Source organism: Camelus bactrianus, chromosome 13 (assembly GCF_048773025.1).
Source record: "Camelus bactrianus isolate YW-2024 breed Bactrian camel chromosome 13, ASM4877302v1, whole genome shotgun sequence".
Classification (NCBI taxonomy): Eukaryota; Metazoa; Chordata; class Mammalia; order Artiodactyla; family Camelidae; genus Camelus; species Camelus bactrianus.
The window spans coordinates 14,909,284-14,933,348 of record NC_133551.1 but is presented as its reverse complement, the minus strand read 5'-3'; the positions used below and the strand labels follow the sequence as shown (position 1 = coordinate 14,933,348).

Here is a 24,065-nt window from a genome sequence, read left to right as displayed (position 1 = left end):
AGGCAAAGATAAGGCATGTAAGGGCTAATGGGATTCAAAGGAGGGAGAGAGCTTTCACAAGTTTGTAAAGGGAATAAAGATATTATTTTGACTTTTGGAGATCATGCTTTAGAAGAAATTCTAGGTAGAGGGATAGTATGAGAAAAGGGTACAGCAGGCAGATACCAAGAATGAAAAAAGCAGTTTGTTTAGCTGAGCTATTGATTACATGGAGTAGTTTTTAGTATGTATATACTAAGAAAAAATTGTGGAAAGACTGGGACTTCAAAGGTGAAGGACTGGAGTTTATACTTAAATCAATAAGCAATGAGGAGGCACTGAAAATTTCTATACGAAATGGTGACATAAATATCCCAATACAACACGCTGCTTTGGAGAAGCCTTGTAGGCTTCAGCGTTGTCTGTTGTATTCCATCTGAGGGCAGCTTGATTCAGCTTCGTATCATTAAAAAGCTATTTGCTATAATAGGATTCTCTCCCGGGGTGCTCTTAGGGTAACTGCATCCCCTGATCCTCTCGGGCACTCACAGGATGGGAGAAGAGACTCGCCCTCCATAGGGACCTAAAGCTCCACTGGTCATATACTAAAGCCAAAGCCATAGCTCTGGCCCTACCATTTTTTCAATCTCTATTTAAGGTTCTCCATGATATGTCCCCAGCTTACTTTCCTGCCCTATTTTCCCGTAAAAAGCTACAAAACTAAGTGACAGTCTTATTGTGCAGAACCTTCAATGTCAAGTTGAGGAGTATGGATTTAATTCAGATAAGTGACTTTCAAAGTATGTTATACATTCAACAAACTTTCACTGAATCCCTACTATAAGTCAGGTACTATTTTAGGCCCAGAGGACACAGTAGGGAGAAGAGACAATTCCCTGAATTCATAAACAAGCAAACTGATATATAAAATTAAAATATAAAATGACAATAGGTAGTCAAGTATAATGAAGAAAAATAAAGGCAGTTAAGGGACTAGGAAGAGTCCAAGGTCAGAGGAAGGGCCCTATTTTAGACAGAGTGCCTGAGGATGTTCTCTGAAGTGACACGTGGGTAAGCACGTGGGCTGACCTGAGGGAGGGGAGACTGTGTACACCATGCGAATCATCCTGGCAGGAGAAAGAGCAGCTGCAAAGGTCCTGAGGTGAGGGCATCCTTGGAATGTTTGACAATTAAGTAAGTGAAGATGAAAAAGAAAACCATGATTAAAGGAAGACCCTGCCATTTTAAGTGCAAAGACCCCTTGGGCCCTTGCTCTTAACCATCACCATCGTAAAAATTCAGCAGCTTGTATTGATTCTCTTTTGCTGGCACCTTCTATACCTGTTTCCCTTTTTCTGCCCTGTAAGAAAAACACTCTGCGAATTTTTTGGGAGTAATAGCAACGTGGCTGAGAGAGTATGAAAAGGAATGAGTGATTAACGTTCTAAAATACCACAGAAAGCAAGTAAGATCTAGAAAGGTATCCACTGGTAATTAGGCCCTTGACTCCTCTGCAAACTGAAACTTCTGTATTTTTTGGATACTTTGTAAGTAAGGAGCCAGTAGAATGAGGACGGCATTAAGGTAAGAACAAGCTGGAAAGGCAAGTTTGTTCAGGGTAGAAAGGGGGCAGTGGGGAGAGGATAATGATTTGACTCTAGACAGTCAAGCGCAGCGAGGCCAGCAGCTCCAAGGCCAGTGCCAGAGAGTCAGGATCACTGTCTAGGTTCACGTTAGCAGCCAAGAGGATGAAGCTTCAAAAGGCCACCAAACACAGAGCAGAAAATTTTTTAAAAATTAAAAAAAAAGAGTCTTGTTTCTTAGATAAACTGTGATTAAGTGGTTGCCTGGATATATATGTAGAAAAGGCTGCATCTCGCGCAGGAGGAAAGTCTCATAACTGACCGCCTGTTTCAGCCTCGGCACACAGATCACCCACCGGCAAGGCTGAACTAGGCTAAACCCTGCTTTTTAAGATGAAGAAACTGAAGCCTGCAGAATTAAGTGAGTTACTGGCTTCACATAATGTCTAAATGTCCAAAGACTTTCAATAATTGTGCTTTTTATTAAGTTTATAATATTTATTATATAAATAGTAATCCTCTTAGCAAGTGAATTCAGGCTGAAACAGAGGACTTGAAGTTTAGAAGTTTACAAAATGAATATTAAATATTTACAAGTAAAATGCTGATTGGTATTTTTTTCTATTTTGTAGCACTTTTATTTAAAAGGCATATATCTGTGTAACATTCAACCCAAGAAATACAAGTTGGTAGTTATTTTAGACAATTTTTTGGCACAGTGCAGATTATAAATCACTATACAGACAAGCATAATGATAAAATTTCCCCATTCCTAACAAATCTCTCTCTTTCCCCTCCTCTCTCCCTTCCCCATAACTTCCTGCATATTCACACAATGGGGGAAATTATTAAGTCATCATTTCTTTTTTTCAAACAGTGCCTGGCACATCATAAGAGCTCAGTACATAAAGATTACTATTATTATTGTTCTTGTTATTTATGCCTTAGCATTAAGAAGTTTATCAGCTCTGTTCCTGAGAATAGGTCTTAATTAGGACACCAATATTTATCAAGACCATTTAGTGCAGTCTTAGAATACGCCAGGAACTTTATATGTTTGCTGGTCAAAAATGCCTTGATTTTAAAGATGAAGAAACAAGGGTTCAGAAATGTAAAGCAACCAACCCAAGGTCACACAGCTAGTAGGGGCAGAGCCAAGGCAATGCGCATGGCTCTTGCCCACCGCTAAAATCCAACCTGACTTTGTAAGATCTTTGTTTTTCTCTGATATGTAAAAGTCCTTTTAAATTTTATTCTTGTGTGAAGGCACACAGAAATGAAAGAATTAGATTCTTTTCTGGGCTCCCCTGGCAGAACCAATCTCTCCTCTCTCTGGGTTTCCACAAACCCTTGTACGTTCCTCCATTATAGCTCACAGCACATCGATTTATAGCTGGAGCTAGGATTCAGGTTAAAGACTGATTAGTATTAGAACTGAAAGGAACTCCCTCCAAAATTAAGGAATTCTTTAATGATAATCACTTATTTCTTAATGTTTTACATCAAAAAATATTTTTACTAAAAAATATTTTCACATTTATTATTTCATTTACTAAACCAGGAAACAAAGAGAGTTTCTGCAGTAACGACAAAGATAACCACATTAAAAAAAAAAAGGTCTAAGTGTAGCAATTACATTAATTAAAGGCTATAAAGCCTGAGGTTGCTAGTTAAGAGGTTAAACCTGGCAGAACTTTAGGAAAGTTTGGTGCTCTCTATGCTTCAGTTAAGGCTCAGTTAATTAGCCAAAAGCTTAGCTTTATCAACATCTGTAAATTTCACTTTACTATTGGCTGTAGACGTTATCTCTGGGTTAGTGTATATGCCTTCTTTGGCTCCTGAGACAAAATAAACTTCAGGACAAGTTCTAAGAAAATCAGACAAATAGCATCATAATAGGCACCTGAGTATACAGTTATTTTTTCTAATACCTGCCTTAAAATATATGATTACCTATAGATCTCCTGAAAAATGTATTCTAGTTAAGGAAATAAAATAAAATAAAATAAAAACATAAAAAAATCTAATCTTTTCTTTATCCTCTTTTGGAAAAGTTAAAGTTGACTATAGTGAGTGACTATTAGTAGTTTCTAAAAGCTAGAATAAAATCTGATAGCTCAGCTACATAAACTAGAAACGTTTTGTAAAATACCAAGTACCCTGAATTGTAGGCAGTAATTTTAACTAAAGTTCACTAAATTCCTGAATAATCAATATAGTCCTAAAAGCATTTAATGATAGGGACAGAACCACTTCCATATAAATGCTACAGTTAAATTTTTAAAAACTGTGATTAACTAAAACATTAACATAAACTGTGCACTGGCATATTTAGAGAGACTTTTATGAGAATTGCAAGCCCATCTCTATAACACTTGTAATCAATTTTAATAAGCTCCAGGAACTATGAATGAAAGAAACAGCCCTTCTCAAAAGAACAAATGTCTAACTTAGCTTCAGTATATTTATTTTTACTTTTAACCATATCTGTCTTTGCTTGACCCACCTATTAATTTTAAATTGCTCAGATGCTTAATTATTATGCCTAGCACTTTTTTCTGGCTCTTGATTAATACAGCTGGAACAAAATGTTCCCTTAAACAAAAACTAACATTATCTTTGATTTTGTGGTAAATATTTGTTGATTCTATTCTTTTAAAAATTTGCTTATTTTATTAAATTATATTTGATACATTATATTAGTTCCACATGGACACACAGTGATTTGATCCTTGCAGGATAAGTCTAGTGCCCAATGCCAACCATACAGAGTTATTACAGTATTACTGACTATACCAGGATAAGTCTAGTGCCCAATGCCAACCATACAGAGTTATTACAGTATTACTGACTATACGTGTATTACACTTCCCCAACTTGCTTATTTTATAACTGGAAGTTTGTACCAGTCAATCCCCTTCACCTATTTCACCCATCCTTCCAACCTGCCTCCTCTCTGGCAACCACTAGTTTGTTCTCCATATCTATGAATCTGTTTCCATTTTCATTTTATACACATTTAATACAGTAAGATTCGTTTTTTATATTCCACCTTCCATTCTCAGATGCCTCAGCTTTGATTTTATTCTTGCTATAGAGTTTTTTCAGGAGAAGAAACCACAGAAGAAGCTCTTCTTTATCATTTGGAGTGTTCCAGGTACCACTAGCATTGAATTTAAGTGCAAATACTGATGGCTGCTTTCCCAACATGATAGGCATTTCCTTGAAGGGGCCATATTCAGAGTTTTTGTAGCCCTATTCATTCTACATCTTGCATAGAAAATCTCTAACATTACATATTTTTAACAATAGTTATTTCAGTTTTTTCTGCCCATTTAAATCTTAAGCAGCATAGTCAGAATAAAAAAATTACTTAGTTATATGACACCAAACCACCCCTCTACAGAAAGGATATAAAATCTAAAGTTGTTTCATGATCAAAGGGCCAATCCATGGGCAAGAAAGATGATGAGGTTAACTTTGCTCTGTGTGTTATCTCTCCCATCAGGGCAGTTGGACATACAAGTGTCTACTGGAGAGACACCAAGGGATCCACCAGCCCCGAAGAGTTAACTACGCACATGAGGGACAATAGCTAAGACTGTGTTGATTCCTAGTGACCTCAAATGCTAATCCACTATCTCTCTGGTACTGTAGTAGAGAAATCTGCTAGCCTATTGTCTGTGTGAGGGATATGACTGTGTGTATTACATTAATTAGCATTAATATATTACATTATTTCACTTCACTTAACATTTCTTCAGTCAAACTTGGTAGGTGATAACAAGGCTTAGAGTATGTAGGATAAATAATAATAGTTTAAATTTATCCCAACTCTCCCAGCTAGGAATCTCCAACTATATGAATATTTTCAGCCAATCCTGTTAACTTTTTCAGCTATATCAAGGGTAGGATTACACAATCTTCACAAAGCAAGTCAGACAAATTTTCACGCTACTAAGCAACGTGGTAAGCTGTTTAGGTTGTTTCCTGAGATGGCAGGCATTGTCGCTTATCTGAGCTCTTCCTGTCCTCTGTCAATATTGTGTGACACTTCAAAAGCCACTGGACTGTAAGTCATTAAACCATAAAATCCATGTGGTCTAGATCTAAGGAATAGTTAACCTCAGTCCTCTAGGATACCAGGAGAGTGTCTGACAGACTGCAGAAAATCAGTAAATGTTAGGTGGATGGATGGCAGATGGATGTATTCAGGAGGGAAGCACATGAGCAGGCAAACTCCTTGGGGAGCGTCCCTACCATTCATGATGCTCACATGTTCATATTTGCTAACAGTACAAATCGCAGTCAGAACAGCACGGGCATAGAAGCACTTGCTCCATAATGATACTTCTTTGTGTGGTCTCAGTGCAAATGTGCCTGGCTTCCCTCCAATGTACCGTGACACAATTGTGTGTCATAAAGTGTTATAAGTGTGCAGGAAATATTGATCCCCTCAGCTTTTGGGGCAGCCAGAAAGGGCTGGGGCACAGGAATCGTCAGCCAGATACCTTTTTCATTTATCTCCATGGGCTGGACATACATTCTCATTTTTTGAGTGAAAACATTTGGAAGGATATGTGGTAAGATCACACCCATACTGGAGAATGGACTGATGGGAGAAGAGGATACTGGGTGATAATTAGAACGGAACTTAGCAGTACTATATTTTCTCAGATATTCTGGCCTTCAGTTCTTTTTTGTATTCCCAATGTTCACTGATTACCTGAAACACTCTCCTGTAAAGAAAGCACTTTTGTTCTACACAAAGCCCTTATTTCTAAACAAAAAGATATTATTTAGAAAGTACTAGGTGAGCTTTAAATAATTCTGAGAAGCCATTTGGGAATGAATCAGTACAATGTATTTGGAGGATGACAGGAAAGTTGATCCCTGAGGAGGTAAGAGTTGAAGACAGTGTTGAATTGAGAAAGAGTAACAATTTGCCCAGGGATCACAGAGAGGTTAGAAAACTGCAGAGATGAACTTTCCAAATGACTTAGGACACAAGTGGCTGAGGAGCACATCTTGCTTCGGCACATGGCTTATGCCTGGATAATCAATAAGACCTCCTCAATCCCTTAGCTAACAAAAGTCTTTCATTCTTTCCTTTTTTTTTTTTAATCAGTCACAAAACTGAACTTTCCACTATGAGTAATACAAAGTTGAATAAACACATTTGACCTGACCAAGTACTGAATGCTGGCAGGATACAGACCACTAAGTGACAAGAGTACAGATCGCCTTCCACCATTTTAAAATTTTATTATTTTAAATCTTATTTGGGCTAAAATAGATGTGGCCATCAGGAATATTTATAGACTGTAAATCCAAAACCCAGAAGGGAAAATAATTTTGCAGGAAAGAAATGATAATGTAGAAAAATATGCTCTCTTTCTTTAATCTTCACTTGAAATTGAAGTCGTTATTTTAAATTGGTATTCATAACAACTTTTTCCCATTTGCCAACTAAAAAATGGCAGTTTACAAAAAAATTTGTTAGTTGGAGGCCGTGTTTTCAGAGTTTTAAAATATTTTCTTCACTAGCTGTAAAAGTCAAGGTAAAGACAGAGGAGAAAACAGAGTTCTTAAAGCCTACATTTTTAAATTAATCCAGGAAAAATAATATTCAGTGAGGTATCAGACAAACACAGGCTTTGGAGTCAGACACACTAAGGTTTGAATCCTGGTTGTGCCACTTGCTGTGTGTTTACAGGTCATATACTTAAACTCTGAGCCCCGTCTTCTGCAGTTGTAATATTTGAGATACATGCCTTTCCTTCTTAGAGTGGTTTTGAATATTAAGTTAGATAGTAGATGTAAAAGTGCCTGGCATGTGACAATCATGCAGTAAAAGGTGGTTCTTATTTCTTTAAAGAAAAAAAAAAGGATTTAATGTTTAAAAGACTTAAAGAGTGAAAGCTCTTAAATTCTTAAGCATAATTATCAGACAATGATGATTATCCTACCTGTTATTTACAGGTAATAAACTTAGTCACCCTGTGTATCTTCCTTCCATTTCTTATCGCTCTTATTTTGTCATGCTGTTACTATCCCTTGCTCTATAAATCTCTTCTGAGTAGAAAAATAATGTATTTAAACATCTTCACATATCCAGTTCCCCCAAAGAATGACACTGGAAGTTGGGAATAAGAAAGAAGAGTTCTGTATCAATTAGTAAAATTTCTAAAATACAAAGCAGAAAACTATGGTTTTATAAGGGATTATGAATTACATTTCAATTAATGTAGGTAGGTCATCAATACAATAAAAACAAGGGAAAAAATCCAACAATATCTAAGCACAGTCTAGAAGACAGAGAGCTATTTTTGCTGAGCACATCACTATTTATGATGTCATTTTTTTTTTGAGGTTAATGTACTTCCTTGATTAGATAACTTACTCTTCTTCCTTTAGGACCTTGACTCCCAGGTGGTCCTCTTGCCCCCACATGACCCTACATGTTGAAAATTTAACAATCAGTTATAGAATTCACAAGAACGTTAAGAGAATAGTAATTGTAACTTTTATTCTGACATATAATTCTCTTTGAAATTCTTAAAATTGATTAGTCTTCTTAAAAAATATTTTAATTATTAAACAAAGACTATACTTCCGTCCTCCAATATTATGCTTTTGACATATTCTACTATTTAGAGAAATTTAATTTCTAGGTGATTACACCCTGAACAAAGAAGGGGAAGTGTTTACTATTCACTGACCAAGCAGTTGCTGTGTTGAACACATCCAGAGTGGAGGTGGAGAGAAACAGCCACTTAGCCAGTCTGCCAGTCTAATCCGCCTGGTCCATCAAAGAACGAATGGCTACTGTTGCAAGATTTCTTTCTCATTATTCTAGACATTTATGATAATCCCATCACATAAAAATAGATCTTTTTCTGTTACCATGAAAATGCCACAAAATGTTCCAAATTAATATGCCACAAAGAATATGCTGCAATGAAGATTAAGTTATTTGTTACTAAGTCAATTACAATGAATTATTTTTATACCTGATCATCTCCAATAAATAGTAGAAAACAAAATGTATTTATCTATACAACATTAGGTAGATAAAAACACTGAAATTTTTGAGGATTTAAAATCTATTTCTTATGTTCCATGGGTAAAAAGACTGGCAATTGTGCCCCAGATCAATCTTCCTAGTTTTAGAAGCCAACAGCCTGTCTATGAATATACTAGAAATCTGGGCTTACCTTCAAATCAGAAGCTTCACAAAACAGCATAAACCTCTGATTATAGGTTTACTTAGTGGATCACAAAGGCTGATATTTTTCACATTTAAGTTCACAGTAACTGTCAAATTTTGATAAGCAAATTTCCTCTCTTTAGGGACGAGATTTCATTATCTTTTGGTAAACACAAATGGAGCATTTTCAAAACTCAATTTCTGATTAGTAAAGATGTATTTTCTATGAATTTTATCAGTTTGAGAATATTTGCAAATTTCTAAGAACAATATATTGGAACTTGCGCGTGTGATTTGTTTATCCAATTGGTCTTATTTCTAAGTTTTGATTGCTGACTCTGTGTTCTTATACGCGGTGTTTCAAAAGAAAGCTTAAATGTCTTTGTTTTAAATTTTTATTTTATTGAGTTACAGTCAGTTTACAATGTTGTGTCAATAAATGTCTTTTGTTTTTGTCGGCAGAGTTGTACTATTAGAAGTGAGCGGTAAATAACAGAGCAAGTAGAAGTCAGAAAGTTCAAGATACCATGAAATACTCTGGAGTATTTTGCATTGGGTGGGGATAGAAGAAGCCTCTGTTAATTCATACATTACTTATTTTGCATAAAAACATATAGCGTAACCAAAGCCATGGATTTCAATTTAAACATTCTAGGGAATTCAAAGTCTTTTCTGTACTTACAGGTAATCCCAGTGGGCCTATGGGTCCTGGATCCCCAGGGGGACCTGGATATCCCTATAATTTAAGTAAAAATATAGAAGACATAAATTCTCCATCATATCTAATTATTTTCATTGATGACAAATCAGTAAATTATAAAATTTAATTCAATAAGCTCTCCCGCTCCTATCCAAGACATGAGGCCCTAGGAAATGTTCCACAGATAGGTGACAGAAATAAAACATGTTTACATAGAAGCTGTGTTTATTTTTATTAGAAACTCTTCACCTAAAAAGAAATTTACTAGCCATAGAATCACATATTAAAACCTATTAAGAAGAGAATATTCATCTTACCTTTCTGTAGGTTGTTATGTATGAATAGATGTATGTGCTGTTTATTAGATTGTGAGAGGTCTGGAATTTCAGTAATTTAGAAACGTGAATGGGTACAAATACTCTAGCCTGTCAAATTTTAGAAGGACCACAGCCTTCACGGTATTAACCATATTCAGACGATTCAGAGAATGCCTTAGAAGGTAATAATTCCTGAAATTAATTAGCCTCATGAGTGTATTAAATTTCCTAGTTGATGGCAATTGGAGATAGGTAAAAAAAAAAAAAATTACAAAGCTTCATGGATAATATAGAAATTAAAATTAAAGAAAAATTTATATAAAATGAATTTGTAGACAGTATTAGGTGCCACCGAGATCCATCACAATTTTCAGAAAATCTGAAAGCAAGATTCTTTTATTGAAAATAATTATTTGTTCTAGTTCCTATCACATTTAGAAATTGTACTAAAAAAAACCCTTGTAATCTAGTTATAAAATGTATCAGCTATGTGTGTGGAATCTAAAAAAAGAAAAAAGAAGACACTAATGAACTCACCTACAAAACAGAAACAGACTTGCAGACATAGTAATTAATCTTATGGTTATGGGGCGGGGAGGGTGGGTTGGGAAGGGATAAATTTGGTATTTCGATATTTGCAAATATTAACTACTATATATAAAAATAGATAAAAACAAACTACTTCTGTATAGCACAGAGAACTATATACAATATCTTGTAATAACCTTTAATGAAAAAAAATATGAAAACAAATATGTTTGTATATGCAGGACTGGGACACTGTGCTGTACACCAGAAGTTGACACATTGTAACTGACTATACTTCAATTAAAAAAAAAAGAGAAAGTAACCCCTTCCAAAAATGTATCAGTTATTCCTGTCTTAAAGGTATAAGAATGTAAGATGAATTCTAGATTCTGATCCTTCATATATCAGAGAATTACCTCCTGACTACAAACTTAGGAAAAGTGGTAATGATGATACATGCCATATAAAAGATAAGTTATAAAAGAAAAGTAGAATCTTAATTGAATTTTCCTCTTCATCCACTTAAGCTAATTTATGATGGTTTAATCCTTCTCTTTGAAACTATAGATTCATTTGACCAAGCCATCTGATTTGCATGCTTTTTAGTGCCAATCAGCATTCAGCATTCTGAATAGTAAACTGCTTAGAGGAGAAGAAAATTCTAATGGAAATTTACTATAAAATATCATTTTTCGCTTACTTAAATTTCATTCAAGTCAATTCCCCCTCTGAAATGCCTTAACTCTATTATGTTCTTTGGAAGCATGTCTTTCAAATCACTGAGCTCTTACCGTAACACCCTTTTCCCCTTGGGGACCTAGTGGACCTGGACTTCCACGCTCTCCCTTTTAAAACAAAGAAAAAAGCCAAACATTGAGACATGTTAATCAGTCATGAAAGAGCCAAGCCTAGACAGGAAACTCATCCTCATTTTCATTGATCTTCAAATTTATAAATTTTGCATTTTTATTGTAAAGTTGCTATATTTTTCTTACAATAAAAATCCTCTTAAGATACTTTCCAAGGGATAGGATAAAATACTAAAGTCTTACTACAATGAAGAAAACAGAAATTATGAATAAACGGGCTTTAAAATAGAGCATGCATCATATGCCAAAGTTTTGCAGGCAGAAATGCTTATAATTTTGAGACATAAAAGATGAGAATAGTAAAAGCATGAAAGCATATTGTAAAAATTAACTAACTGTATAACCACTGAACAAAAATTTATTTCTGTAGTCTGTCCACCACAATTAAGCATAATCTTGATAATCAAATATGCCACAGCAGATTAAAGGTCTAAACTGACACACATTGAAATTCCAAGGATTTTGAAGATGTCAGTGTAGGAGATTTGACTTAGCACAAAAGTAACTAAATCAGAATGAAAAAAACTGCAAAAACCATCTAAATTTTTTGAAGTGAGGTCACTTTATATTTGTTTTATTATTAACAAAAAATAAATAAATGCATATTAAGCACTTTTAATGTTCTGACAGTTGGAGGAATATAACAATAACTTGACTTAGAGTCTACCCACAAGTAATTGGAGCTATGACATTAACAAAGATGAATCAATTAAAGGACGATTAAATTTTAAATTGTGCAGTACTTATTTTAAGTCCAGGAACGGTAGGATTAGAATCATCTGCGAAGACTTTAAAGAGGAGATGGGAATTTAATTGAGTACTATATTTCGGCTGTGAATAAATAGAGGGAAGGGGAGAGGATGCTCTAAACCAAGAAAACAGTAAGAATAAGAATAGGAACAAGCATGTAACATATGAGATGAGGAGCAAGAAAGACGTATACCAGAGAATATTAGAAAATTTGTTGCATGAACTGATTAAGTCAAAATCATGTAGTATCTTGACAGCAAAGCAGAGGAGTGAACAGTATCAACAACAGGGAGCTAATGAAGGTTTTTCAAAATGCTTCATCATGACCCATCAAAATTAGTCTTCTGCATATAGTGTGTAGGCTGGATTAGAAGATAGAACGGGGACGGGGAAGGGTAAGAGTGATTAATAAGAGTATGTCTGAGGGTGTTGCTTTGGATTGACTATTAGGATTAAACTGTAAAGAAAAACCTCTAAGATCTGCCAAAAGATTAGTCATAGAGGATGGAGGAAAAGGAAATGCAAAGATGGGTTCACTCTATCTATTCTGGGGGACTAGAACAGAGATAGGTATAAGGCATTAACAGAAATGAGATAATTGGGTAGAGACAAGTTTGGATGTGGGAAAAAATGATGAATTTTAGATATGTTGATTTTGACTTAAAAATTTCAGATGGAAATAACTGGAATATTATGTAATTCACTTCTGATCCTGGCTCTACTTAATTATTCACAAACAGTGGCCTTGCATAGTAACTGCATTAGACTACTATGCTTACAATTTATATTCAGCAAGTCAGGTTTCAGTCAAAGAGCTGAAGTTTTGGGTTTATTACCTACTGGTCCATTATAAGACTCCATTAAAAATTTTTCAAAAAATACTCTTGCTGGTTTCAAGTGAGGAATTCTTTCTTTCTTTCTTTTTTTTAACTTTCCTAAACTGAACCTCAATATGGAAAATCATTCCCAAGATAATGATTTCTAGGAAATCTTTAAGCAAATTACAATTTCCATCACAATAGCCAAAAAGATCCATGAATAACTTCATACTGGATTCCAAGTGGAAATAAAGAGATTGTGACTAAAACTTGGATCAGGTAAAGTGATAACTTTTTCTTCTCTTTCAAAACTATTTCCTTTAGGGGCTTGTTCTCAGAAAGTATCTTTAAATATTTTCTAGTCATAAACCTAGACCACCAATTTCATCTTTTGTCTTCAGAGCACATCATTATAACCAAACGAGTACTCTGCCTTTTAAAAATCAGAAACATACATGCTATTAACTATATTTCAATATATTTAAGACATTCAATACAGGTAATATGTTTTAAGTTATGAATGATTTCTAATGCATAAAATATCATATGGATGTCTCTCCTTTGAGTTTAGCTTAGAATCCTTACTATTGAACAAAATAATGAAAGAAATTACCTTTTCACCAATGCTCCCAGTCATCCCAACCTCTCCAGGTAAACCGATAGGTCCCTTTAAGGAAAAAAAATATAACAGAAGATACACATGTATTGCATTGCTGTTATAGCATACCGGTTTTAAGTTACCTGTAAACATTATGTTTCTTTCTAATTTATCCTAAATTTTATCTTAGAGTAAAATTTCTCCTACTATTGGTGTCCAGCCTATGACTTTACACCAGAATTAACTATTCAGTTAATCAAGAAATATATATGAGTGTCTAATATGTGACAGGCCCTACAATGGGAAGCACCGAGTGTCAAATTCAAGTGTAGTCCCTGTCCTCACAGAGCTTACAATCCAGCGGCTGTTACAAAACCTCCTGCAGTTTGCACAGCTTCTTGATGTGGACACATCAGCTTAAGAAATCATTTCAACTTGGAAATGATCTGAAAGCTCCTCAGTACATGAGGGAATAGCAACCCCCCCCCCCCCCCCCCCCCGGCATCAATTCATTCAAAAAACACTTGGTGCCTGCTCCGGGCCACGCTCGTTGCTGAGATTTCATTAGTAGGCAAGGAGGACCTAGGCCCTGCCCTCATGAGGCAAAAAGAATTGTAAACAGACAAAAACAGCTAAATCAGAAAGCGAATAATTACAAATTATGATGTAAGTTCATAAAGGGAACAACTGTGAGGTAGAGAAGATGGTGAGGGTACACCTGAGGCCTGACATTTAAACTAAAAGCTGAAGAATAAGGAGAGGCCAGTGGGCCAAGCGAAGGAAGGAGGAAGAGGGTTCTAGGAAGAGTAAAGAGCCTGATTAAAGAACGAATTTGGCAGAAGAAAGGCGGCGGTCAGGAACACGGTTTCAGAGCAAACAGGTGAGAGGTTCATCTCCCTCCGTCTTCCTGGATTCTGCTTCAAGCTGGACAGAAAGCAAAGCGAGCGACACAGCACAAGCGTTCTAAGGAGGACATAATCCTTTTCCTTGGTTGTACAGAGCTTTTGAGTTTGATTTACTTTTGTTTTTATTGCCTTTACTTTAGGTGTCAAATTCAAAAAAAAATGTGGTGTCATTCTTGTAACATTTTATATGTGGCTTATTTATAAACTCTCTATTCTATTCCATTATTTCTCTGTTTTCTCCTCTTTTCAAATTCTCTCACTCATTTTTTTTTCTACTGTTTTTATAGCTGTCCCAGAACTGAAGAGCACTCTAAAACAGCTTTAGATCAGCGGTAAAAGGAAAACTCAACAATAGGCTTTAAATCTATTTATCCTTTAAATCTACATTACTGTTTCATTTGAAAACTATCCACACACTTGAAAATCAATAGGTGAATCAGACGAATACATTTAGACTTGCAGTCTATCAAGTTTCCTTTAATCTAAGATGTATTGATTATAAGATACAGCATTATTTTTATATCTCTAAAGAGAAAAAAGATTCTGCCAAGTAATTATAATTCACCACTGACTGTAAGAATATCCTGATTTTACAAATATTAAAATGTGAATAAAGTATAGTCAAGTGTATGATTGTTAAAAATACCCACTGCTCCTTTCTGTGGTAAGAGTACACATGCGTACATCCCTGTGTTGTCACCATCAGACTTGGCCACAGGATTTGCAGTGTCAACGGGAGAAATAAAATCCTTCATCTCACTGACATCAGGCTTCTCTAGGTAACTTACTTCGACCAAATGAAAACGAGAGTGTGCAGAAGTGATATGTGCCATTTTTTTTTTTAAGTCAGTTTATTTTTCCCTTCTACATGAGGCCAGCCATGTCCCAGACAGGAGCTGCTCCGGAAGCCTGGGTGTCAGAGTGCAGAAGAGACAGAATAGAGCCACACTCAACCAGCAGTCTATAGAGTGCAAGTAAGAAATAAACCTCTGTTGTTGCGAGCCACTCATATTCTGAGGTTGTTTCTTACTGCAGCAAAACTTAACATGACTGATGTAATGTATATTTTTACATTGATGAAATCTGGCATTTATTTGTCTGAGAAACAGGCAATTTTCTTCACTTTCTTTTAACCCGTGTACTAAGGGCCCTGGGAGATGGTAGAGCTGAAAGAACAAAGAACTTGGGCTTCTGAATCACTTCATAGGGGAGAGCTACCTGATTATATCTGTACTGGACTATTAATACGAGCAAAAACAACTTCTCTTCACATTGAGGTTACAAAAAATGTTAAGTTTACTTGTTACAGCCATTATCAGTCTCCTAAAAATAGAGTGAATTAAAACACAAAATGAAAAATTATAATCTAGCTCAATTGGCCTATTGAAAAGATAGTCTCACAGAAACCATTTTATAAATGAAGATGGTATAAAATACACTGAATCAACTTCTGGTTTAGATTGCAAATTAACTTGTTCAATAAATGTAAAGTGATCTGAAGAAAATAAAATTAAATGCATGTTTACTTGTCCATGTATTAAGCCCTGTGCTAAGAGGTGGAGAGGATACAAAGATGAGTAAAATGTAATAAGGGGTCCCATCTAGTAAGCTGGATGAGGAAAAAGTATATTTTCTGTAAGTTAAGGGAAGAAAAAGTAAAAGCCAATATAACGCAAAGGCAGGGGAGAGCCTATCTGGTTGAGAACACAAGGAAAAGCTTTACAGAGAACGCGGTATTTGAGGTATGGCTAACTGTTGACAAGACAAATGGTGAAAGTGCGTTCAAAGTCGAGGGAATGATTTGAACAGAAAGTGGGAGGTAGCAAATGATGAAACCTTTGTCAAACATAAAGCAAATCCAGACTGGAGTACAGGATATGTGCACGAACGAGACTGGGATAAATGTATTGGTGATACACTCTTGAGGATTCTGACTGCCAAGCGAGACATTTGTGTTTGTGGTGTTTGCAAAAAGAATTTATGTTTGTAGAAGAATCACTGTTGGTTTAAGTAAAGGAGGAATGTAATCGTATCTGTACTGAATGGATAGTAATTCAACAACATCGTGTTCAATGTGTGGAAACAGGAAAAAATAAAAGATAGTGGGAAGAGTTAGAAGCCACTGTAACTGTCCAGGCTAAGTGTAACACTTCTATGACAATGGTATCATGATTCCAAGAAACAGTGACTCAAGGGAGAAGCCAGTGTTACAGGAAAGATGATGAATTAAGCCACGGGACAATTGTGGCTCTTAGAGAGTTTATTCTGAAATAAGAGTTTGTAAGTTCATTGAAAAGTCAACTGCTGGAATCACAAGAATGATGCAGTACATAGAGTAATAATAAAAGAGAAACAGCGGAGAATCTTAACGAAGATTCTTTGGAGGCAAGAGACAGAAGAAAAAACAAAGGAGTCGGAGAGGAGGAGAACCATGACTGTGCAAAGAAAGTTAAAGAAGGAAAAAGTTTCAGGGAGAGAGAAATCAGGGTTATGTGGGAAGGGGTGAGAAGGATGAACACTGAGTAGTCACTGGAACCACAGCCTTAACCTATAAGAACTATCAGCAATTTGTATCTTTTTGACAAAGAATTTTCATTTAAAAATGTTTCAAAATACAGATTGCACATCTAAAACACATTAAAGAAAACAACAAAGCTTTTAGCAGGAATGTGCCATGCTACAGGGCAAGACCTAGATAACTACAATAATTGAAAACATTTCACTTTTTTGCAAAATGGTATAGGTTATAGTCTAAAGATTTGTTAGCTAAAGTGGAAATTCAGAAGGCCAAAAAGCCATATGTATAATAAATCACTTGTTAGAACTGAAAAGAAATACTATTTTTTTCCCCAAAAGTCAGTAAAAACTATAAAATACTCAGGTTCTATTTTTTAAAGTAACCACATCCTACTTATCCACTAAAGACTGATATAAAGTCAGGATATTTCCTAGTTGAAATAAAAATGGTTTAAAAAAATTTTTTTATGCGAAGTTCTTAGATGTGACAATTATCCTAAAGAAAAAAATCATTGTGTCTTAACTATAGTTTAGAGTTTCTCTATATTGTTTCAAGTTTTCTTTTCAATGTAGAAACAATTGTATTTACAGGATAATGAATCTCAGACCCTCCCCCCTCAACCAATTCCTCAAATTCACCTGAATATACAATATACAAGGCTAATTCCCTAGGAGTTAGTTCTGTTTTATCTTAGAAACATATTAACTTCAACATCTGCATTAGTGTTACTGTGTTTACACTCTTTAAAAATAAGAGAATTTTACAAGTCATCTTATCACAATAAGTAGTAATTAATTATATTATATGTAATTGCTGATACTTGACCATGTTTTTACCTTTAAAAATGGTAATTTTACATGATTCAATCAAGTGTAGACTTGGAGGGTAGGAGAAACAGAAGATCAGCCAGACAGGAGGAAATAATTCAAGCACAACATGGAAAAATGTCTTCATCACTTGTGTTCATTTCTCTACCTCAAGTTCGTGTACTTTTGCCCAAGACAATGATGCAGACTGCTGTCAGTCTAGACAGATAACGGGAAGATGTAGAAAAGTGGAAAGAGTGCATAATATATCTGAGTAAAAAAGAGAAATTCCTCTAGATATTATAAACATAAGACACCTATGAGACATTTTCATAGGAATATTCACTATACAATTGTGTAAGCAGATTCAGAGCTAAAAAGATCCATGTGATCATCAGCAAACGGACAGTAGAGACCTAGAGAGTAAATAGGTCACCAAAGAGCATATGTACCTGGAGAAAAGGAAGAGGCTAAGACCAGTACCATTCAGAGAGCAGGATGAAAAAAAGAAAACTTACGGAGGTGTCTAGACATAAACAGAAAACGTACTGTCAAAAGGAGGGTCCTGCCTATTTATTCATCACCCGTAATGCTTCTTCAGACCTTTTCATTTGGGGGTAATTTTATGACTTGACAAGAATGAATGAACCTTTTCTGTTTATTTGTAAATACATCCCTGTTTCTAAATAGCTAATCTTTGGATCACTTCACTCCTATTTCCAAACAAAATCTGGAAACTGAAGATGTATTTCTTTGACCATGTGACTTGGAGTAAGTTACTTTAGCTCATTGTGCCCCTTCCTCCACCATCCAGGAAGATGTGACTTTAAGTCAATTAGCCTGATGCTCTGTGAAGCCAGGACGATACCTTGTCTGACGCTGTATCCCTTATGTCTCACACACCGCCTGGGATGATAAATTATGCTGAATGAATGAGTGAATAAATTAGATAGAGCAGTAGTGCTGGAAACAGAGACGAGCTGCCCACATAGCCCTTCGAGAAAGATCTTATTGCCGCTGTCATCGGCTCCTTTAAAGTTTAGGTTTCAGCAAAGAGGCTTACGTCCAAAGACTAATTAAAGTGAGGTTACAAGAAGGCCTGGCCACATTCTCCTAACACGGCACTACTCTAATGGGCTCTGTGTGCTCAGAGCTCCCTAAGGGGTTGTTCGGGCTCTCACCTCCCCCAGTGGAAGGAGAGAGAAAACTGAGCCAAAAACCTAGGATTTAACAGTCAGAGTGACCAAATTCCAGAGAAGGCTGTATCTCTAACCAAGACAAGTCTGTTATGCCAAGGTCAGGGCCTTGTACTAAGTGATGAATCTTTCCCTGATGGGCTGAGGATGAAGTTTTTGGAGCTCACCAAAGACTGAGGACACTCTGGCAGCAAAAGTTATAGCTTTTGTTATAATTTATTTTCCAGGATATCTGACTTACTTTACAAAATATTCTTGAAGTCTACTTCTCTTTCAAGTGATGTGTGCTTATATTATACGTAGACAGTTTAACTATGCCCATATCTAGTGCCTAAGGAATTCAAATGAAGCGAACGAGGAAACGATGCAGCACAGGGCTTATCCTAAATCATACCTGTTACTGAGCACAGGAGACAGACAGTTCTCTCAATTTTTATATTTTCTGTAACGAGGTAGGCGTATAAGTAAATAAAACCAATGATTATTCACTGGTGTTATCCACTGAGTCTTTGAAACTAAGAATGTGCCTAATTAGCTTTATTAATTTAAATTTTCTGAAAGCTGAAGATAAAATACCTATAAACACGGGTGACTAAAGAAAAGACAATTATATAGAAAGTCTGCATTCATTCATGCTTTAAAAAGTATGGAAATGCCATAAAACAAATGCATTTATTAGCCAGCAAACATTATTTGAGAATATAATACATGCCAGGCATTAATGAATAATGTAGACTACTTTACATCGTCAGTTAAATGTAGAATAAGATGAGCACTTCGTTATTTTAGAGGCTCCTGACTGGACAGTAGTTTACTTTGATACCAGTTCCTCCACTTCAGACTCCTGACACTTGGACCTATCGGTTTCCTAAGAGATAGAACTGAATGGTCTGCTCAGCATCCAAACAGGCATTTCAGGCTCTGACATTTCCCTCTTACTCTCTTAGACTGTACACAGTCATTAAAAGTTCAGAATGAAGTTCTGCCTTGGGAAGGCCTGGCAGTGATTAAAAGAATATGCCTGGAATGTCTTCTCAACAGATGCTTTTACTCCCGCTTATGTTATGGGAGCTCGAGAGCAGAAAGGCAACCGGTCTGCCCTCCCTGCACTGAACTGCCTGGCAGTGTTCACACCCCCCACTCTTCTGAATGAGTCTCTTGGCAATAAATCAAACGTGATAAAGTGAATATGAGCACAGGGCTACCATCTATCTTCGTTGAACTTCTTGGATAATTAGTTTAAAAAAATGTAAGTTGGATGAGAAGTAAGAGGTATTTTCCTAGTGTGACACTTGTGTGGCACCACACGTGAACTGTGAGGCCTTCCCAGGACTCCAGTAACTAGCAGGGTCATTCACGGAGAAGGATATGTGCTTACAATCACAGCACATTTTTCCACAATCAAAATTAGTTCTGTAATTTTTTTATGCAGACTTCACAGTTGAGTTTTTTTTGTGTGTGTGGACTCTATCTGAAGCTAAACTTAAAGTCAGAAAATCTATTGTCTGCTGCCTCCCAAAAATCTCTGTACCTAAAAGAGAGGGAAATGACAGCACGGCACTGGTAAGTGCTTGTCTAGAAACGTGAGTTCTAGATTAGATCTCCAGCTCTGAAGCAAGTCATGCAACGAGTCTGGGTCTCATTCTCCCAATTCTGAAAACACAAAGAGGATGAGCTAGGCAATCGCTCACGTACTTTCCAGCTCTAAACTACAGTTTAAACACAAGGAAGAGGAAAATCACTAAGGTATTCAAAACCTTTTGGACAGGTGAGGAAAAGATGTAACTTAAAAAAAATTGGAATACTTTTATTTCATAGAGAGAGGATGTGTCTAACATTCTGGATTTTTCAGTATCACTAAAGAAAATATTTACTGATGACCTCTCCAGGAGGTGGACTCTGTGACCTCTCATAGACCTCACTTTATTTTTTTAAAATCTTCTTGTTTATTTATTTTTTAAACTTATCTTATACATGTGTGTGGGCTTTGAGGATAGAGGCTGTGTTCTGTTCATCTCAATGCTCATCTCACTGCCCAGCACCTTAATTCGCACATAGCAGGTGCCCAGTAAATATCTGTAGAATGAATACATGGCAGAAATTAGATGCTAGAGTCAATTAAAATATTGAAATTGTGGAATTGTGGGATTCAGATAGGCTGCAGAAGAATCTGGAGGGCTTTTCTGAAAGATGAAGATATCACCTGCCAGAATGAAATCACACTGGGTCACGTGTCTCTTTTATTTCTTGCTCTGTGATCTCCACTTGCATCATTTATTCCTGCTAGTTCAGTGTGACAGAGCATCAACCCTACAGAGCTTGACCTAAGTGACTGGCCTATTCGTGGCTTTATTTTGGGCCTCCCAGACTGTGTGTGATGTTACTAATTCTCTACTATTGACTTTCAGAGACCCTCAGTTTTGGTTTTGTTACGCTGCAGAAGACACTGGTTAAGGTAGTGATCTCACTGGTACCACACAGGTAGAAAACTCCCTCTGGGTAGAGAGCAGGTCCTTGAACGTTTACCGTGCTGAGGACACTCGTAACAACACGGCACTGAGAACACCGAAGCTTAATGATGCCGTCAGAGCCCGTTTGAAAAGGTGCAGTCATTTCACAGAAATTCCATATGGGTTCTTAGGTTCCTCATCCTGCCGACTTTCTCTAAGGAGGTGAGCGAGCTGTCCCTGCATACCAACGTGCTGGTAATACAGTCTTTCCCATTACCTAACTCAGGGCATGTGGAAATGTGGCAGCTCTGCACGAGCACACACAGGTTCCCCTCAGAGTGGCCTGACACTTTCAGGGCAGAGCACCTGCAGACCTCTGGGTTCTTAACAGCGTGAAAATGTCCATCAAGCTGTATGTCAACATTGCCAAGGACAACTTATAAATCCTCTATTTGTAAGTATGCAAATATTCTGACTCCTTACTTAGGAAGTGAACAGTGATGGGATAGTTCCACCGTGTACGCTGAATTCTAGGAGACATTTATTTTTCCAGTGGGAGACCAAGACCGCAACTTAATTATCTCTCAGCTACTGAGGATCAAGTCTAGCCTAACACACTTACTTCTTATTGTTCAAGATGCTGGGACAATCTAAGCAAAATCCTTGAGTGCAGATTTGTATGACCCTCCTCTTGTACTGGGTTCCTACAGTACACAGCAGTTCTCATCTCTTAATAATTGGAACCTTGAAACTGTCACCAACTGATCTGCCACCCCTGCCACAGATGCCACGTAGGTTGGTCCAATTATGGCAGTCGGATATATTCTAAGCTAAATTTTGGAGAGAGGGCAGGTAGAGGGAAGTTCCGATTTTGGGTGGTTCTGAATTTTAAGAATGAAACGAACAGATCCACTTTCAGACTTCCTATAGGCAGTTTGAGTGACTTTAAGTCTCTGAACTGTTCTCAGAGGGGTAATGATATAGTTTCTCATGACTTACTTGTTTGGTGAGTCATTGGCTACCTGGAAGATATTACAACACGTTCCTCGGATCCTGCCTCTTGCGAGCGTTACACCTGCTTGTCTGTACACAGAAGACACAGGCCTGCTCTCAAGTATTGCTGTCCTCACAGCGGCTCCTCACTGGTGCCTGGGAACTTGGATTTGGGGAGGGTTCCCACCATTTCCAGAACTGATAAGAGTGCCTCTTGTCAGAGGGCCTAAACTGTTTAACCAAACGACGCAGTTCATGCTGAACACCTGCTCTCCTTCCGGGAGCTGGGCGTTTTGGTATGCACTGGGCAGAGATGCCAATGTGACCAGCCCCCAGGGAAAACCATGGGCACCGAGTCTCTAATGAGCTTTCCCGGTAGACAATACTTCACACGTGTCGTCAGCTCACTGCTGGGAGCGCTAAGTGGGTCCTGCGTGATCCCGCCGGGAGAGGACTCTGGGGAGCTGCTCCGGTTTCTTCTGGACGTAGCCCCCTGCGCCTTCAAACACTGCCGTCTCTGCTCTGCATCCTTTCACTGTAATGCATCTTAGTTACGCACACGACTCTGTGCTGAGTCCTGTGAGATACTGGTGAGATCGCTGCCTTAACAGTGTATTGCAATGACTGTATTTTAACTGTTGTTAACAGTGGTGCCTTGACCAAGATAGCGACATAAGAGAATCCTGAACACACCTTGTCCCACAGACACGCCAAACGTTCAGCTACACATGAAGCAACGCCTTCTAAGAGAGATCTGGGAACCGGCTGAGTGACTCCTACACATAGACCCACATCAACGCTGGCAGGATGGGATGAGACACCCTCACCGTCAAGTCCACCTGGGGCGCAGCGCTATGTAACTGCGAGGGGCCCTCCAACTCCCAGCTTCCCCCTGAGAAGCGAAGGGTTTGGACCCCACATCCAGCACTCCAACTTTTAAGACTCACCAAAAGGACAGGCTCCCAGAACACCTGGCTCTTATAGCCAACAGGGTTTGTATCCACAAGACCCGTAATACTACAGCAAAGAAAGAAGCAATTCTTAATGAGTGCACAAGCACTCACCAAGGCTATACCCCCAGGTCTCAGTGTACACGGAGCAGGCAAAATCACCCATTTCCCAGTCTTCTCCTAAAAGAGGTTTACTTGCATACTTTAAAAGCCGCTGCCTAAGGGCCAGATTTCTAACCTAGGAGGCATCTGGAAGAGACCTCCCCGGGAGAACAGGGAGGCAGTAGCCCCCTCCCCCACCCCCTCTCTCCAGCCTGCAGTAAGTCACCAGTGTCTCCGTGGAAGGAGTTTGTACACACGACTGTACTCCAGCTTTTCCAGCTGCTTCCCGAGGGAGCGGTATCCATATTGCCTGGCTCTGATACTCAGTGGGACTTAAGTTCACACGTCCCGCAAGACTAGCAAACAAACAATCAGTTCTTAACTAGCTATCCACCTAGGGCTCAGTGCAGAGGGAGCAAAAAATGCATTTTTGTCTGCTCCCAGTCTTTCCATGAAAGGGGTTTCTCCGTATACCTTAAAAGCTGCTGCCTGAGGGCCTGTCTTCTAATTTAGCAAGCATTTAGGAGCTGGATGCAATCCTTCCCAGAGACAGGGAATGACAGTGAACACCTTGTCCGCTTTCTCCCTCCATCCTGCTCCGACAATAAAACCAAGTCACCAGTATCTCCTGGAAGGAGCTTGCACACCAGTTTTTGTGGCTGCCACCTGAGTGACAGGTCCCTAGGCTACCTGGCTCTAACAGCCAACAGAGCTGGCATTCACAAGTCCAATGGGGCTGGAGCAAACAAAGAAACAGTTCTCAATAAATACAGGAGCACCTCCCTGTGGCTTT

The 24,065-nt window shown here is 37.6% G+C and overlaps 1 protein-coding gene across 11 annotated transcripts in view; it reads right to left on the bottom strand.

Annotated features, from left to right (window-relative positions):
• COL24A1 (collagen type XXIV alpha 1 chain) overlaps window positions 1-24,065 on the bottom strand; it is a 338,176-nt gene that overhangs the window by 130,912 nt on the left and 183,199 nt on the right. For all 11 annotated transcript variants that reach the window (XM_074376091.1, XM_074376094.1, XM_074376086.1 and 8 more), the window contains 4 exons: window positions 13,368-13,421; window positions 11,109-11,162; window positions 9,455-9,508; window positions 7,966-8,019 (listed from right to left, as the gene is read on the bottom strand). In XM_074376091.1, the coding sequence (XP_074232192.1) occupies window positions 7,966-8,019; window positions 9,455-9,508; window positions 11,109-11,162; window positions 13,368-13,421 (216 nt within the window). The remainder of the gene's footprint in view (window positions 1-7,965; window positions 8,020-9,454; window positions 9,509-11,108; window positions 11,163-13,367; window positions 13,422-24,065) is intronic.